General features: G+C 35.7%; 1 protein-coding gene across 3 annotated transcripts; it reads right to left on the bottom strand.

The window, feature by feature from the left end:
• Window positions 1–348: 348 nt before the first annotated feature.
• Su(z)2 (Suppressor of zeste 2) lies at window positions 349–19,694 on the bottom strand. Of its 3 annotated transcripts, none has more exons than XM_014230609.3 (7): window positions 19,280–19,694; window positions 12,613–12,830; window positions 12,270–12,369; window positions 11,971–12,168; window positions 11,556–11,796; window positions 6,524–10,403; window positions 349–5,144 (listed from the first exon to the last, which is right to left on the bottom strand). In XM_014230609.3, exons 2-6 carry the CDS (start codon window positions 12,731–12,733, stop codon window positions 6,525–6,527), a joined length of 4,539 nt encoding a protein of 1,512 aa, XP_014086084.2. In that variant the 5' UTR covers window positions 12,734–12,830; window positions 19,280–19,694; the 3' UTR covers window positions 349–5,144; window position 6,524. The 3 variants fall into 3 exon arrangements, with proteins under 3 accessions (XP_014086084.2, XP_014086092.2, XP_069964432.1); XM_014230617.3 differs by having other exon boundaries at window positions 349–5,138; XM_070108331.1 differs by lacking the exon at window positions 19,280–19,694 and adding an exon at window positions 17,589–17,764.
• Between the last annotated feature and the right edge of the window lie 262 nt (window positions 19,695–19,956).

Raw genomic sequence — 19,956 nt, 5'->3', positions numbered from 1 at the left:
CGTCTGAAAGGTATTACTCTGGCATGACGTTGTGGTCATTGTGCGTCTATTGATCTTCTTCTTTTTTTATCATCCTCTACATCTTCTGCTCTTATAACACATTAGCAACAACAAGGAAACTTTTGTAATACGATACTTACGTAAGGGTGTTTAAGCGCGCAACAACTTGTTAACAATCGCCGATACAAAAACAAAAACAACAACATATGTATGTATATAATTGAGGCTGGCGTTCATGGCGCGCTTTTGGGTGGTTGCTTCTTCTTGATGCCATTAAGCCGCCTTCCGCTGTATGCATTTTTGTGTAAGCGTGTGTGTGTGTGTGTATGCGGAAATGAAAACGCCAAGTTGTGTAAATGTGCTAAATTCTCTTTATTATTCCTTATTCTTATTTAAATATTTATGTTACAAACATTTATGCGTCTATTCATAGATTTAGAGGATTTTTGATGTGTTTGCATATTTTTAATTTCGCTTTTAATTTGCTGATGCTACACTTTTTTTTTTTTTTTATACATATTTATATGTATGTATGTATGTGTGTATCTACGCTTGTATATATGTACATACATAGAAGTTATTACTCTTTCTGCTTTTGTTTATTCCAAATATTTGCAAATATTTTTGCTGTTGTTGATTTTGCCTACGTGACATTCATTTTTATGCTTTTTTATCAGCTTATGTTCACAGTATTTCATTCTCCATTGCTGTTTATATTTTGTGATTTTGAAATTAAATTAAAAATAATTTATTTAACTAATGGTATAACAGTGAACTTGCACTTTGTTTTTTATTAACTTACTTATATATGTATGTGAAATATTTGTTTTTGTTTTGAGGTTAATACATACAGAAATTTATTCTATTATTTATAGATTCATGCTGATGAAGTATACAAATGTATAATTTATACATACACAAAAGTATTTTAATTTTCTAATTTTTTTCCTTTTTGACTTGTTTTTACATATGTACATACATACATATATTTAAATGGTTCGAAAGTTATACTTTTGTGTTTATTTAAAGCAGAATTCGTGTTTAAGAGGTTATATCCATTTGTTAAAATCAAAAAAAAAATGTATGTTTTGCTCACATATCGAATGTACATTGTACATATATTTTAAAAAGCTCTCGAAAATTTTTAAGTTGACCTGTCGAATAGTTTCGGAGATATCAGCGTATTTGTAAAGATTTTTTAACGTAAGGCGTTACATGGGTTTCACGGCTTCAAAAAAAAAACTCAATTTTGCTTGTCTTATTTAATTCTATAACATCTCTAGAATATTGTCCTAAATTCTCAAGTTAATACCAGTAATAGTTTTGGAGATACAGCTTTGAAAAGTTGCGCGCTCGAGGTCAGCTATATACTTGTAGTCACTTAAAAACTTTAAACGCGTTTTTCTCAAAATTGGTTGTCAAGATTTTTCACGAACTACTCAACCGATTTTAACCCTTATGTTAGTAACCGGGTACCCGGGTAGCCACCGCGGTGTATTTGTGTGAATTACTTAAAAAAAATTCAGAATTTCATTTATGCTCTCAAATCGTCGTTTTTTAACTTAAAAGAAAGCTATTTGTGAGTTTATTTTTTTAAATTTTTTTTATTTATTTTTTTTTATTCTACGCTGTTATTTTTTTCTTTTCTTTAAATTGTCACTGACTATTAATATTTGAAGAAAAAATTGTTTTAGAAAATTTTTTTTAAAATAAAATAAACAAAATAATAATAATACTCAGATCAGGTTGCTAAAAGACGTCGGTAAAGTTGGTTACTAACATAAGGGTTAATGAAACTTTACACACGGTCTTACTGCGGAGGTTTTTTTTTGTTTTTCTTTTTGTTCAATTACAACTATTTAATAAACAAAAAATATTGAGAAATGTTCACCAAACTTTGCATGTTTTTGTAAAAACGTCTGCAAAACATAAAGTTTCCCCTTTTATTTGGTTTTTCTCATACCAATACCTAGTTAATGGCATCAGTTCAAACAAGTATTTTGGTTTTTTTTGTTGTTTTATTTTTGATGATCCTGTCAGAAATTTTGCTGTCAACGCGGAAGCACCTTTTTATCGAAAGATTGCCGGAAATTACTTCGTAATGACTTTTGAATATTTTTCGTAAAAATTTCACAAAATCTTTATCTAATATGTATCTTCGGAATAATAAAATGCTGGAATAATATATTTAATTTTTACTATGAAAAAAAAAAATTATTGAAAATAGGGCGTTTTTCGCTCGACGAAATACATGTAACTCCTTAATGTAATCGGCTCCCAAAACTGAAACCGTTTTTCTCGGACCACAGTGTTCAGATTCGATGATGAAAATTTCACACGACCTTAGTTATGTATTTTTGTCAGATAATGACCAAGGAAATAATATTTTTGATAATAGTTCGGATTTTTTAAGCCACATTAAAGTGTAAATTTCTTCACAAAAACGAGTTTTTTGAGAAGCCGTCATTTTGTCAAAAAACAAAAATTCTACTAGCTGTTCGATTAAAACCTGTAATCATCTATTTTAATATTTTTTTATGGATATTAAATAATTTTAAGCAGAAAAATATTCTTTACCACCAGACAACTGTTTTTGCTGGTCCTCCTGCAGATCGGCTACGGGATCAAGAGTATTCAAAATGTTTTAAAATGAATTATTGATTATTAAAGCACATGAAATTCGGTAAATGTACATCACTTTTATTTATTTATTAACTAAAAAGCCTCTTCAAACGAATTCGAATTTTTTCTGACTTTCAAGTGGATATAACCGCTTAATGCCGATTTTTAATTGCTAAAACATAGTTCAATAAAAAGTTCTATTGCAAATAAATGATTTTTTAATAGAAATTTCTATATGTCACTAGACATACTACAATTCAAATATAGTAAAAACAGAAATACAATTTTAGAAATTTTACGAATTGTTAAACTCTAATAATAAATAAATAAACAATAGAAGACTGAAATATTATATATTTTACATAAATATTTACATATAATATGTGCAACTAAATATTTTACATATATACAAAAGTAATAAGAAACCTTGGCGTATATGTATGTATATATATAACTGTTTGTATATGTGCATAAATAATATATAACAGGAACAATATTTTCGAGTATCTTTACAATTTACCTCCGCTTTAGTTCTCATTAATAATTATTTTCAATTCAATTGCAATTACTAAAACACTCTTCACAGCAATATATACACAAATACATATATATACATATGATTGAATGTGTATGCATGTATATCAGCGGCGCCCAGAAATTATAATCACAAATCGTAAAAATATTTTACAAAATGAAAATAACGATGGAAATGTCGAACTGAAGTGGCCGTGATGTACACGTCAATTGGTCAATCAAACGAAATAAAGAGGCAAGTAGTTCGGAATTTAATTATGCAATCAATATTTCAATGTCAGAGCATTGACGGCGAGTTACAAACGGCTTGAAAAAAAATAAATACATAAAATTCTATTTAAAAATGAAAAATTTTAAAAATAACGTATATATTTTATTCATACAAATATATATATGTATGCGTTTACTTTTAAATATGTCAATATATCAATTGTATGTTTACATATGTATATATGTATGTATATGTACATAAGTGTGCGTATCAGAGAATTTTATATACGTACGTATTTGTTGCTGGCATTCATTGAAGGATATTAAGTTTTTATTGCAAATTTTAGCAGCATTTATATATATATGTGTATATTATTTTATATGCAGCAGACGCGTTTATATATACATACTTATGTACAATAAATGTAAGTGTGTGCACAAGTACTCTATGTATGAAATTATTGCAAATTTAATGATGTTTTCCTTTATTTTGTTATATGTTTTCCATTTGTTGGTTATTTTGCTTCTCGCGAGCAGCGAAACTTTGTGTCACTTTCTAAATTAGTTAATAGCATTTTTACGACTTCTTTGATTATTTACATATGTATATAAATATAAGTATATAAGGTATTTAATAAATTACATTAAGGTCTTGCGAGGGCTTAACTTTTAAAAACTATAGTTTTGTAGTTTGCATATAAAAGATAGATAATACATTTAAAGCTTTAATTGTGCGTATTTAAAATTGTTTAACACAAGGATAATTTATGCCCTTATTTATGAATAAATTAACGGAGTTACTGAAATTTTCAGCTTAAATAGACAGTACTTAAAGTGAATTATTTAAGCGCATGTACACATTTGAGTCGAACTGGTTGATAAAAATTTTTTTCTTAAAGGCTCAAACTTCACACGCACAAAAACAAAGCTTGTAAAAAGTTGGTTTGCGCGCGCAGTTTGTAACGCCCAGTCCGGGGCATATTTGATCTTGAGTGTACATACATACATATGTACGTAATTGAATTCCCCATATCTATTTCGCTCAATATTATTAATAGAAACTTAAAACAAAACAAAAAATATTTTTAAAAGTTAAATTTCTTAAAAGTTATTAATTAACGCTATTTAAATTCTAAATTCACTTTTCTAATACTACACATTTTTGAAACATTTAAAGCCTGCCACGTATATCAGCTTTGTTATATGTAGATCTACATTATTATTTTGAATATATCAATATGTATGCTTTTACGTACTTATATTGTAAATTGTGGATAAATAAATATGTATTAGCAATTATATGCATTTTTTTTCAACGAGGTCTAATTAGGTACATTTAAAGAATTCAAGTTTTTTATATACTTATTCCTGCTAAATATATTTAATATGAGTAAATTTTACAATTTTTATAATGATTTGGTTTTGTTAAAAAATGATTTACAGTTTAAATAATTTTTAATACTCACTTATAATTTATTTAATTTAATTATTACCAAATTATACAAGCAACGATAAAATTATGTTTTGTATTTTTACTTACATTTAGACTGTAAATATTATATATATATATATTATATATATATATAATTATAATTGATAGCCTGTTCAAAAACTACTTTTTGTTGCGGTAGAATTTATTATGTATTAGAAGTTACATATTTAGTAATTAATTACCGTTTAAATGTCATTAGTAATGTTATCGCCATCCATCCATCGCCAATAATATTTGACTTCGGAGTCTACTATTTCGAAGAAAATTTCACAACGACTGACTGTATCTTTAGAAAAGAATGAAGGATGAAAAGAAAAAAATAATTTTTTGTTAAAATTAGAGACTAAATATGAATTGCACAAGAAAAAACGTTAACTTCGGTCGCACCGAATCTATAATACGCTACACAAATAAAAAGTTCACAAAGTTTTCCATACAAGAGTTCGATTTTGATCGGTCAGTTTTAACGGCAGCTATATACTTTAGTAGTGTAGTACAGTATATATAGTTCGGATATACTATGATAGCTATGCCTTGGATAAATTTCGTGAATATAATTTGTGTACTAAAAAAATGTTGCATACAAGGACTTAATATTGATTGGTCAGTTTGTATGGCAGCTATATGTTATATTAGTCAAATATCGGCGATTCCGGCTTCTTGCTGAGAAAAGAACATGTGCAAAATTTTTAGACCGATATCTCAAAAACTTAGAAGCTAATTCGCGTGTACAAATACGGACTCACAGACGGACATAACTAAATCGACTTAGCTCGTCAAGCTGATCATTTATATCTATACTTCATAGAATCTCTGACGTTTTCTTTTGTTGGCGTTGGCGGCAAACTTAATTTTTCTTGTTCAGGGTATGAAAATATGTGTTTATGCAACCAAAATTTCGTTCAAATTTTATTCAAATACTACGAAAGGAATTATGTGCCAGATTGTCTTTCTAAATGTGAGAACTTCGTCTATTTGCTATAGTTCCTAAAAGTACTCCACTGTAATTGCTCTTAAACATCTTTAGATCTATTGACTATACGAGTAAATCAACCCTATTCTTAAAATTTTTCATAATTTGACAGAATAGTTTCACTATTTTACTAAACAAACAGCTTAATGCAGAAAAACATTGTATTTAGTATTTTTTGCCACAATTCATAGACTAGTTTTAGCAATGGCAAATCCACTTTAGGCGCTTATGGAACGATAATTAATATTTTTTGTTAAACTCTTTAAGCACGAAGCGCTGAGTTACGTGGGCAAAACGCTAGAATAAGTTGTAAAGTAATTTCTGAGTGTCTTCTAGTGAAAGGTTGCCAAAAATTTAATTGAACGAAAGTTGGACGAAAGTCGCCACACAAAGTACATGTTCACAAAATCGAACTCACTTTTTGCAAAAAGTAAATATAATATGTCTTATTTGAACATTCAATCTGCTTTAACCCCGAGATGCAATGGAGAAATTTCAATTATTTCAGTCACTTCACCAATAAAAAACCATAAATCGTGCGCATATCATACTCTACATTCATTTATCTTCCCCTTATCATCCCATGTCACCGCAATTGATTGCTCTCAATTCGCATCAGAGGTAAAAAATAAATGCCACAAAACAAACTGAAAAGCAATAAACAATGCAATGCTTTGCTTTGCTGCACTCACCTTAATCACTCGCCACGCTAGCTGACGTCACGCCATATTTGACATCGTTATTGCCGTTATTATTGTTGTTCTTGCTATTACTGTTGTTGTTATTGTTGTTATTATTATTAATATTATTGTTATTGCTATTGCTATTGCTGTTACACGTAGCGTTCTCTATGTTAGTGACATCAGTGACAATCGCAGTTGTCACACCACTATCGGCTACGGATTCCGGCAACACTTTCGCTTTCGCAATCTCATCCACTCTGTTTGCAACTTTATTCGTTTCCTCCTTTACACACTCAGCAGTTGTGGCCGACGTCTCATTAGATGTGGTTGAAGAAGCCACTGTTGTAGTGAGTGTCACCTTCGCCAGATCGCTGGTGTTATTTTGGCTCGTTGTAGCGCTGCCCATGGATGAGGTTATTTGAGTCACATCCTCAGCGGCGCTCAATTTAGCCGCGTGTGCTTCCGCGGCAGCCGCTGATGCGCGCATATTTAAATTAGCAGCGACTTGATCAATGGTTGTCGGCTTCTTGACGGTGCGTGCCACGGTTATACTTGTGCTGGTAGCGCTAACGGCACTGCTGCTTGTTATGGCAGGCAACACAGGATTGCCGGGACTAAGCGGCGCAGCCGAGCTGGTTACGGGTAGCGACACCAGCGGTAATGTTTTTTGTGTGGATTGTGATGCGGGACTGGTTGTTGGTGTGGATGGGGTTGTAGGTGGCGCGCTGCTGGTGGTGGTGGTGGTGGTGATGTGACTTGCGACAACCGTTGACACGGGCGCCAAAGTGGAGCTCACAGCGGGCAGCGTCGACATATTTCGAAACGCCAACGCTGAGGGATTCGGTATGTTGCGCACAGAAGCATTTTGCTGACGCACCAAAGAAGATGGTTGCATTTTCGGTTTCTCATAAGATTGCGAAGAGCGTATTGCGATCTTCTCACGTGTTGTTGCCGACTCGGAAAGCAAGTGTAGATTCTGTAGGTCTTCATTGCTCATCTGTGTAGGCGAGGCCAATTGTTGTTGCTTTGCGGCGGAAGCAGCGACACTATCTTGCACAGTTGTTGTGGAAGTGATGTTTTGTTTAATTTTGTTCAAAGCAGCTTCCAGACTTTCTCGCGCTGACGGCGTAACAGCTGTGGCACTAACTGTAGTATCAGCTGCTGGGCTGAGCTCTTCCTTACCACTGCCTCCCGTAACATCTATTATATCGATGGTATGATCACGTGAGATCGGTCTAAAATCTCTCAAGCTAATGCGTGATTGCTGTAACTGCTTATCGGTTGTACCGTTGGTCTTGCACAAGTTCTCCGGTTTCTTACAGGTATTATCAGTAGCTAGTGCGCCCATTTTCTTGGACGCTGTAAATGGTGGACCTTGTAGATTTACCAACGCCGGTGGTGATAGACGATAAGGATTGTTTCTGGCATGTCCTAAAGTTACAGCATGGTGCGATATTGGCGGTGATTTCACCCCGCCAGTGGAAGGCATAGTGCCTAACTGATGTCCAACGTTCTTCTTGCCCTTCACCATAGACAGTGGTGGTCCCATCATACGTGCGCTCTTTGATGTATTCAGCACAGGTATATGCATATCGGCGGTCATTTGATTCGAGTTGATGCGCACGATTTCCACAGCAGGCTTGTTAAACGGCAAATGCAACTGAGTGTATGGTGGTAGTTGCCAACGCATTTGTTCCTGCGTCATGCCGCCCGGTGGACGTGCCGTGATGGTAACTGCATTATTATGAGTGCCACTAGAGCTTTGCACATTGGTTGCAGTATCGGCCAGTTTGGTAATACTTACACTAGTGGATGGCGGTGTAAGCGGCTTATTTGCATAACTGCCGTACAGCGCCTTACGTTGAGACGCATCAAGCTTAAGCTGCTTGGCACGTCCACCAATTGCATAGGACTCATCCAAAGAGGCGGAGCGTTTTAATTGCATACCAAACTGTTTACTACTGGCACTGGCTATAGACGAAGGTGTATACGAACTATTTGAGCCGGGTGAGGGGCGGCGTGGAAGGCTTGGAACTATGAAATGTGGATGTGGTTTCGGAGCACTTAGGGAGCCCTGTCTGTTATACTGTGGTGCTGAAGTTGGCTTTGCCGTCTGTGGCGCAATCTGTTTACTCTTCGTCAAGTCCATTTGCTTGGACGAGTTATTTGTAGACTTTGACTGACCCGCGGTCGTACTGGTAACTGTGAGTGTATTGAAGTTAAGTGGTGTCGTCTTGAAGAGACTGGGCGGTAGTGGTGGGGAAGCGGGTAATTTGGAATCTCTTATGTTGTTATAGGGTTTGGGAAGTAAATTTGTCTGTGGTAGCGTTAGCAATGTTTCATCTGCCTTTACCACTTTGACAACCTCTTTGGTTCTTTCCTTTTCCATCATGAGATGATTTATGCTACGCGATTCCTCACCAAGAGTTTTGTTCAATGCCAAAATACTATCATTTACTGGTGTCACTGGTATATCTGGAACTGTAGCAGTTGTTAGCACTTTGACATCCCTAACGATCGGTGGTGACTTACGCATTTCATCGCTATTCTTTTTTGTACTCGAACTCTCAGACTTGTGGGATTTATGATTATGTGGTGCCGTTAGCTTAACTTTCATTTTAAGACTTTCTTCTTCCGGTTTACTGGAGATTTCCGCATGCATTCTACGCCGCTTGCTATCCTTGGGCTCTTTCGAATCTTTCGAGTGCTTCTTTTTCCTTTTCTTATGGAAAGAAGTTTTCGTAGTCAACTCAGTGGGTGTGGCTAACGGAAAAGCATTATTCGACGAACTGGTTGTCGAAGATGCAGACGAGAGCGGGGAGGCATTCGGACTGTATTTGAGCTTTTCACACGATTCAGGTGGCGTCAAAACCTCTATTGGCTGCAAACCGATATTTTTCGCATAGGTCTCTATATCCAGTCTATCATTCAATGGTGCAGCTACTTCATCCAATGAGTGTTTACGCTGCTTGGTACGCTCGCGTTTCTCTGAGGTCTCCGCACTTGACAACACACCAGCCGATTTGGGCTTTGAAATGCTCAACCGTGTCTTCAGACTATTCAATTCAATTTTTAACTTTGGCACATTTCTAGTCGAGCCACCTTTTGTATGCTCTGTCACGTTAGTTGTTGTTGTGATTGAAGGCGACTTCTTACTCGCCGTTTTCAACTGAGCCAATGATACATTCTCAAATTCATCATCGATCGAGTACGGCGACTTCGGCATCTGCGACTGTGGTATGCTCACGACAATGTCACATTTTGGCACCGTCGCCGATGAAGCTCCCCCAGATTGTACCGTTAGTGGTGGAGGTGTTTCAGCAGCGAGCGCTGCATTCGCCATAGATTTGGCTAGCCGCTGTTCACTCTTCGGTGAATTTTTTGGAGAATTACTATTGCTAGTGGTAGATGAGACAGCATAATCGCTATAACGCATATCATTGCTGCGTAGACTCTTGAAATCATTTGTTACGGTATACGTTACATCGTCGTGGTTATTGCGCTTGGGTGAAGGTTTCTTGCCGCTCTCAACGCTCGATTTGCGCGCAAATATCATTTTTACGGGAGCATTTACTTCTTCATTTCTCGGATGATTGTATATTTTATTTGTAGTGATTTTAATAGACTTTGAAGACTTACTCTTGCTCTTAGGAGCTTTTTGCAATGTTTGTTGGTTTTTGTAGTTAACGGAAGAAGCAGCAGACAGGTTTGTGATGCTCGCTTCATCACAAAGAGTAATTCCTTCATTTTCTTTTAACTCCGTCGTTTTTATAGTGTCAACACGAGTATTTTGTTTCACCTCGACCTCAGATTTATTAATTCCCTTTGATGGGTTTTGAGACTCATTGCCATAGAAAAGTATGCGATAGGTGAATTGCATAGGTGCGTGCTGTAAATTAATGATTTGAAGAAGAATATAAAATAAAATGAATGGTTGTGGAGTCGCTAATAGGAAAGTCATACTTTTTATGTTTCGTTTAAGTAATTCGAGATTGAAATCTTAAACTGTTTATCACAATTATTTATGGCGCTAATTTTTGAAATAAGTGGTTTGAGATGAAAGAAAGTATAAAAGTAAAGGGCTTTTAAAGAACTTGCAAATAATGAAGGGGAAATATTTCAAATTGTAGTCGCTGAGACTATTTTTGAAAAATTCAAAAATCAAAAATCATTACCTTAGATTGTTGTTGCTTTTTACTAAAGGTAATGCAACCTAATTATATTTGTTCATATATTGAATCTATAACTATATGCTGGCGGTTTGCCAAGAAATGGCGTACCTTGATTATTATTACATTGTTCCAATATTCCGAATATGCATTGAAAAGCTACCGTCCTTGTGCGTCTTTTTCAGTATACGTTATTCATTTGAAATGTAAACAACAATAATTTTTTTTTGCAACTAAACACGAGACAATAATTTTCCAATATGATAATGCTCGGCATCATGTTGAAAGACCGGTTAAAAACTATTTGGAAAACAGCTGCTGGGAAGTTGGGTCGTTGGGAAAATGTTAAAGCAATTTTTTGAATAATTCTTTTGTTTATTTTTTTTCTTAAATAAACATTCAAATTTTGAACAAAAAAACCGTACGAATATAATTATAGACTCAATATAATGGACTGCAATTTAATTCATCAAATTTTATTATGCACCGAATTATATGTTTTGTAATCATTTTTCCTCAAATAACTTTAAATTGTCTTTATGAAATATTTTTACGAAAGTACATATGTTTATCCGCAATTTTTTTTATCAATATATTTGAAAATAATACACTAATTAATTGGCAATTCAAGTTCTCAATGAAAATTTCAACAGATTTAATTATGCAAAAGTCAAAAGTACAAAATTGTATCAACTAACTCAAATTTTGTCTCCAAATGTGACTTTCGGATACAAAGAAACAAAAACATTTTATAGGATAATAATGAATTCTACTTACAAGTATATAAGAAAACAAAACCAAAGCACTTTTATATAATTATTCTTACACAGATCGCACATTCAAATAATAAAAATATCTTCATTGTTACTCACCCTCTTCCAATTGTAACAATAGCCAACATCCATTAGCGTAAAATCGTTTGGCAACACCTCATCCTCATAAATCACTTCCACCTCGATACGCTTACTCTCCGGGTCAATGTCGAATTTGGAACAGAGGAAACGTTTCAAGTGACGTATCTTCAAGCAAGCTGGACATTGTAGATAACGCACAGGCGGTATTTGACTCGTGCTGCAGCCCTTCAGCAACGTCGGATGATATTCCAATGACAAACTAATGACCGGAAAAAATAGGAACAAAAGAATTGAAGAGAGATAAATTAAGACAAGAAAAGCATATAACTTCAGTATAAGAATTATCATATAAACAATTGAATACAAGCATATAAACGTAGCATGAGTCGCAAATTTTCATAGCATTACAACATAAGTACGCGTAATTTCTTACCTAATTGGTTCGTTAGGCGCAAAAAAGTTCTCTTCAATTGTCTCCTGCTCACTGCCGACAACATTGGATGCTTCCTCAACATTTATTCGCTGTTCACTATTTAGTTGTGATGCGTTGTATTGTATTGCACGCTCTCTTTCCTTTTGATATAGACCGGGTACCATTTTGAAAATTAATGCCCGCATTGCATCATCTGGCCTGGAAGGTTAGTGTTAATCAAATTGATTATAAACCATTTGCACTCCATAAAACTAACAATAGTTTATGTATATAATACACTATGCTAGATGAGAACTTACCTCAAATTGCCCATATTAACTTGCTTGAATCCGCCGAGAATTTTGCATAGCGGACAAGAAGCCTCACGTTGTAAATGTTGCACAATACAACTGCGACAATCTGAAAATTGAGTGAAGAAATTGCAGATCGGTTTAGAATTTAAACCATTTGGCGGATCGCTTAAGCTTTATGAGAGTATAGTAAAATACACTAGATTCATTTCGTACTGTAAAGCAATGGCAATTCTAATGATTGTTAATTGTCGATTCATACAATATTAAAAAAAACCTTCCAATTTGCATTATACTTCAAACTACTTAAAAGTATAAATAAAGTATAAATAAATTTAATTTTAATACTTACATGTATGCAAGCAATTATCCACCGTTGTTGGGTTTATCATATAGCCGGCGCAAAGATGGCAGCTGAGCAAATCATTGAACTCACGCACTTTGAGCATTTTATCTGTCTTTTGTTGCCTCATTTTGGATATTTTTTTATTATATTAATTAATATGTGTTTAATTATTTATGTTGGATTTGTTACTAAGTAAATTTTCAGTAGCCTCGAACGGTTTTACTCTGCAAAAAAACAAACTTTATGAAATCAATATTATTTACCTTAAATGCTTTTCGAAAAAAGCTAGCTTATGAAAATCGAATTTCATTAAAGTAAGTAATCGTAAAGTTTTTAGAAATATATATACACAAGTTTTATAGACTGAATATAAAGTTTTCATTGCTTCTCAACTGTAAACAATTCCGACTTAAAAAACCTAAACTTCGCGATAAACGTTGTAGTGGTCTGATTTGAATTTATTCGGAGATTCTAACGCTGCCTTGTGCAGTAATCAACGCCAAATTTCGTGAAGTTAATTAGTGAAACAAAAATGTTTTCCATACAAGGACTCGATTTTGTTCGGAGAGTTTGTATGGCAGATACATATGTATATGCTACAATGGTTCGAACTAAACAGTATATTGTATATATAGATTGTAGTGTTGTATTGGACAATAATCCATGACAAATTTGGTTAAAACAACTTTTAAATTAAAAAAGTTTTTCACACAAAAAATATGTATGACAGCATGGTAGAAAACCGATATCGGCGATTTCGGCAGATGTGCAGTTTCTTGGAGAGAAAATAACATGTGCAAATTTCCAGATCGATATCTCAAAAACTAACGGACATGGCTAAAACGACTTCGTTCGTCACGCCGATTATTTATGTATATGTACACGTAATAGTGTCTCCGACATTTCCTTCTAGGTGTTACAAGCTACATGGTAAACTTAATATATCCTGTTCAGGGTATAAAAATATGCTTGCAAGCTGCATTTATATGGTGGATCTCTTTGCTCATACTTCTGTACACACATACATACATACATAGTTTCCGAGCACTTGCTTGTGAGCCGACAATGATTATTTTGAATCCATAATGAAATCTAAACAAAGTGGAGATTTTCTGTAGAATTGCTTATTATTTCATTCTTTACGTGAATTTACTTTATCATTAAAATTTTTTTTGGTTTTGTTTTTGGGAAACCCCTTAAAGGCGCATTTATGTATTTCATGTTATGCTTTGGGGAATTCGTGGCATGACAGCGCGCAGCTTCGTTTCATGTTTGCCGTCCTTGGTCTTCGGCCATCGGCTTGCTGTTGCAGCGACATTTTATGCTACTTGTATTGAATCGACGTTGCCATACTATTGTCCAACGGCCTTCCACGAATTTACGTCAAGTGGACGCTGTCAGATGGACATTGCTATGGACGATTGCACGGTTAGGGATTCAGGGAATGGGCGATGTTTGCAGATGGATGACCGATAGACGATAAATATATTACGTTTTGCGGCAATTCGAATTTGCCATATTGTTTGTTTTTTTAATTCATATAAATTTAGCAATTGTATGCGAGCTTTTCGCTCGCTGGCTGTTCCCATTCATTGCTAACGTCGTTGTCACTGCTGTTGCCTGAAGCTATTCTGCGCTATGCATCTACTCCAGTAACAAATCACAGAATTGAAATGACAACGACAACGACAACAACGTTAGCAAATGACGGAGAACAAAACAGTGGATAAACAAAAGATGGGAATATAACCAAGTCAAGGGAAAGCTTCAGAAAAACTGCTACAAAGAAAAGAAATACAATACATATGCAAGTAAGTGTATATTGAGGCAACTCAAAAGTCAGGCGACCAGACTGAGCAACGTAATGGCGATATGACTGACGGTACACACAAAAACAGTGACGATTTATATGGCACGTTGCTGATGTGACTGACAATTCAACGACTTGACTGACTGAATGCTTGAATGCATGACTGTCTTACCTACCGGCACGCTACGCTGAGACAGCTTAGCTAGCTAGGCTAGCTCGTTGACCGAAGCCAAGTCGCTAAGCATGCTCGGTGAAAACAAAAGCCATTGTGACGAAAGAAGAGACATTAAAGCGAGTGAGACGAGCGCATTCAGTCTTTGGAACGCTCGTAAAGCGTTCGAAGCCACTAAAAAGCGCCAAAGAAACATTGCAGAAAAAGTGGCGAAGCAGAAATAAATTGGAATCCGCAATTTTTAACAAAACCCAAAATATGTAGCATTAAATGTGAGAAGCGTTGCGTAAGAATGGCTAAAAGTGGTGGAGTTTGAAGAATTGCTGATCTTCCATTTCTTTTTGCAAACGTCTATTTGCCAAATTAATGCATTTACTTAAAATTCTATATATTAATTATGAATTAACAAAAGTCATTAAAAAAAACTCAGTTGAAGAAGAGTTCTCGTTGATTAAAACCTCTTTGAACTTATCGCTAATTGATTGATTGATTAATGGCTATTACTAAGTTATTTCTTACTACAGGTATGTACATATATACACTTGTATATCCATAATTGGTAATAATTATAACTATTTTATAATACGAAACACTAATGAGTACAATTTATCAACAAATTTTTGGAAGAAATTAAATCAGTTTAGAAACAGTAAATTCAATAACTAGGATAAGTTAAGTTAGGTTAATTAATTAATACCTAAAACTTCTACATATATAATTGAACATAAGATCCAGATAAATTGACACTTTGAGCATATTACACATTTGTTAAGGCGGCTAATGTCAGTTTCGGCTATATCTCTTGATTCACCGAAGGTAAGAATGCCGAGATGTTTCAAACCTCAGTCTTGCAAAGGCTGGACAATAAAGGAGAAAGTGACTAGATGCGTACACCTCACCTTTTTTATACAACTTTGACAACTTTTGTCCGACCGAATTTTTAGCCTTACCGATTGAATACCTTATGAACAATATCCGCTAAGAACTCCTACGATTGCGGTAAGATGAATTTTACTAAGAGCAAGTAGTTCAGTAGATCTCCTGCTTTCTACTCTAGCCCGAGAGGATATCGCAGTCGCACAGAAGGTGGCCGCTAAGCGTAGGACCGATGTGAGTGGGGCAAGGTTGCTTCCTATTGCTAGCTTATCGACTTTGCAGTATTCCGCTATGACCAGGCACTCAAATGAGTCTTATAATGAAGTACATTAATGATATTTCTAGTTAGAACACACACTCCTTGACTAACTTCGAGCGCACGGTCAGCTAGCTCAGTGCTAGTATTGCCGCACAGCTGACGGAGCGAATGCTCACCTCCCTAAAATAGGTTGCACTTTAGAGTAGTACTTCTACTGCTAACTTAATAGCAGACACCTGGATAAGGAAGTACTTGATCTAATTACCCAGAAAAATATACAATTTTTCATCTCATATTCAACAGATAGGGCATGGCTAAAAGCTACTCTATTCGAGCTAAGCCATATAAAAATCGTAATTTAACCAAAAGAACAACTTTATAACGCAATGGTATTCAAAAAATCTACTTTATGGTAAGTTTAGCTATTGACTAATTAACTTAAACATATGCTCACGCTTGCATATTATACATAATAAGATTTAAATAAAGCTAAAGGTGATTTTATATGAATGTTAATTCGACAATATTTAGCTTACAAGTAGATATTGAAAAAATATCAATATTCATAGTGAAATAAATAGAAAAAAGCGCTGCTGAATAGATTTGATCGCTAATAGATCAGCGATAATAGCGGCTAATCGTCATCAGGCCGCTTTACCAATAAATTATCGAGTACAAACACATCTACAAGTATTTATATAGATACTCTCGCATTCATACAAATACATTTACGTTTGGTTATACTGAAACAAATGAGAGCGCGGGCGCGGGTGCGTACGCACAAATGAACGTCAATTAAATGAAGTGTTTGAAGGCAAATAGGCACATAATAATCACAATAATAAACACAAATCCAAAATGCAAAAGGTGTAGTAAACATACACATACATATGTACACATTGATATATGTACATATATACGCATGCACACACACACCATATAAATACGATTTGGCGGCGAAACTGTGTTATTTTCAAACAATATGTTTCTGTATTTTACTCTTCAACGATACTACAGAAAGTACACAGCTATTGTACATATATAGATATTTATGTACATATAGATGTATGTATTGATATACATCTATATACATATATCTGTATGGAGCTATATTTATTTGTTTCGGGACGTGTGTTTGAATGATTTCAATGCCGTTTGCCGCTGCGCTTGAGTTATTAATTTGTCTTCGTTGTTGTTGATATTTTCACTACATTTTGTTTAGACGCACATTCGTACATACAAACACACACATTTCAATGAACTCACGCCGAAACACTGGCATGCGTGTACACACTAGCATGCATATGTATCTATGTAGGTAGATAGATAGATACAAAAATAAAAAGACACGCACTTACGCTCAGCTGTTTTCTACTCACTGCTGACCGCATCAACGCACATTTTGTTTCGACCGACGCACAAACAAGCCGAAACAATGAGAGCGTGAGGATTAGTATAGCAACAGAGAATTAGAAATAAAAACACACGACTCAAACAGAATATGAATTAGAAGTAGCAGCAAAGTGTGGAAGACAGAGTGTTTCGCTGCACAATTGCTTTTACTTCCTGCTGCTCTGTTTCCTATTCCCCATTCTTTTGCTTTGCCGTAATATTTAATAATTCTTCCGCCACCCACCTACACATACACATTAAATACTTCCGCACTTTAATAGCAACGGCCGCACGCCCCGCACACCGCCCCACCACCGCACAACCCAACCAAGCACATAAATACAAACAAATCCAAAGTAGGGCGGCTGAGTTGTGCGCTTTGCTTGCCTATGGCGATGGTGGTTGGATGCGGTGTTCAACGATATTTGCACTAATTTGCAACACCACTGTGTTGTTGCTGTTGTTTCACTCACTTAAATGTGTTGTTGTCATACACACACACACATGCATACAAGCACTAGAGGACACATATATGTATGTGGAAGTGCTTGTGTTATTCGCCCGCGAATTTGTCTACCCAAGTGCGACAGCGGGTTGAAAGAAATCAACACGCTTTTAAAATTATGACTTGCCGCTCGATATAACTGACACAGCAGCCATCAAATTCGAAACTAGCGAACAGTCAAAATGCCACCGACTACACAACCGCGTCGCTCCGTGAAACGTTGGCTGGCGCTTGACGTACGCTCGGTTGTTCGGTCGTTCTCACTCATGCGCGCGCGCACTAAACACACACAACATTCGTTCTCACTCTCACCAGGCGAATGTGCCACCACCACCAGCACCAGCACCAACATGCCACTTCTACTGCTTCCACCTTGTTTTCGGTTTTTAGTTCGCGCGCCACCCACCACAAACCGACGACTCTAGCCAACATTGTAATACTCGCCGCGACAAATTCGCTTCGTAAATCTGTAGCATAGAGTGGAGTATAGCGCGGCAGCTTATAGCCGACTCGCCACCACCACCAAGAGATTGTCTGTGTGTGACAACTGTTCGCTCACAAATAGCGCAATTTCTGCACTGCGCATCTACAATATGTCTGTTTTAAGCTTTGTATCTATTTGGTTTTTTTTTCGTACTCGCAGATACACATTTCAAGCCGAAAAGCAGCACAATTCGTATACTGCCGAATGCTTTGCGGCGACGTTGAACTTTCTACACCTCGTAGTTGACGTTGCCGATAGTTGGAGCTTGAATTCGCTCCGTTCGCCCACTGTGCGCCCAATTCTCTCGCCTTCGTACTCGCTGCGTAACGTTGTATTTATTTATTTCCAAACGTTGCATGCACTTGTAGTAGTGGTTGTTGTTTATGTTGACGATATTTTTGTCGAAATTCCAATGCGAACGCGCACCAATTTGAAGCGAGCCGGGCACAACAATACGAAAATACGAAATGAAAGATAAATGCCGTGTCGCCTTGCTAAGTCGCGCCGTTACAAACGCGTGCCCACAGCGCATTCAAGTGTGAATGTGTGTGCTTCTTATTATTGTTCCTGATAGTGGAACACATGCGCCGCGTTATCACATATACGCACTTACACATATGCAAATTCGCATACACATACATATATATATACGAAAATAGCTGTATAGTTATGTGTGCGTGTCAAGTGTTTTGGCCGCGCACTCAGATCAGCGATTATTTTTCACTTGACCGCTCTAGCTCTAACTGCTCATTCACATATGGTTATACGCACACATAAAACAACAATACTAAAAACGCACACATATGCATGCATATGTGCAAAACAAAATACATACATGTACAAACACATACATACATATGTACATATGTGTGAGTGTGTGCTAGAGCACAGATTGTAAAGTGAAATTTTTTCCATTAGAAACTTTAGGCACACACACATGCATATCCATACATACATATTCAGTTATAGAAACAAAAAATGGTTGCTGGCATTCTGCATATTTTTATGCCACAAAAAGTCGAATATCAAAAATTTCACTTTGCCGTACTTGCAACAAAAAGTGTAGAAATTATGTACACATTTCTAGTAAAATAAATACTCGAGTTGCTTTCGCCTACTCGCCCACATACACGTAACCGGCAAAAGTTTAACGTATTTTTTTTTTATATACTAACATTTATATTGATTTTTAACAACAATTCACGAGCCGCTGCCTTCTCTGCTCTGCTGTGCGCTCCTCCCCTATTTAGTTTGCGGCCCACTTTGCGCACATTGCACTAAGTCCACTTTCCTTTGCTTCCTTCGCACTTTTTTTTATTATCGTTATTTACTTTTGTGTTTCCTTTTTACCGTTCTTTCACTTCTGCACTTGTTTTCCTTATCGATTTCTCGAATGCCTTTGCATGAACTACAACAACCATTCGCTACCGACTTTTTAGCGTTTCAGCTTCTATTTGCTTTCATTCACTATCATCAACGCACTTCAGTTTTACCAAAGCGAAATTCACTCAGTTAAAAAGTTAGAAAATGCGTCGCGTTGCCGACAATTACGTCCGCTATCAGCCACGCTACACAAACTGCACAATTCGAATGCCAACAAAATACTGTTACAACGTTGGTGGAGCAGCTATCAGTGAGCACGCATATATTCACAAACGAATACATGTCTATCGGCTTACCATGTGTGCTGTTCCCGCTCATTTCTGCGCTCTTTTTCGCTCTCGTTCTCGGTCTTGTATTTTGCCCCAACTGCTGCTCATTAAGTGAAACATTTAAGTACTATGGGCTAACATAACACAATTAATGAAAATACGACTCGATATTGAACTATGTACATATACAATATATAAAA

Source organism: Bactrocera oleae, chromosome 4 (assembly GCF_042242935.1).
Source record: "Bactrocera oleae isolate idBacOlea1 chromosome 4, idBacOlea1, whole genome shotgun sequence".
In the NCBI taxonomy this organism is placed as follows: domain Eukaryota; kingdom Metazoa; phylum Arthropoda; class Insecta; order Diptera; family Tephritidae; genus Bactrocera; species Bactrocera oleae.
Note: the sequence above shows the minus strand (reverse complement) of the source record. Positions and strands in the feature narration are given on the sequence as shown.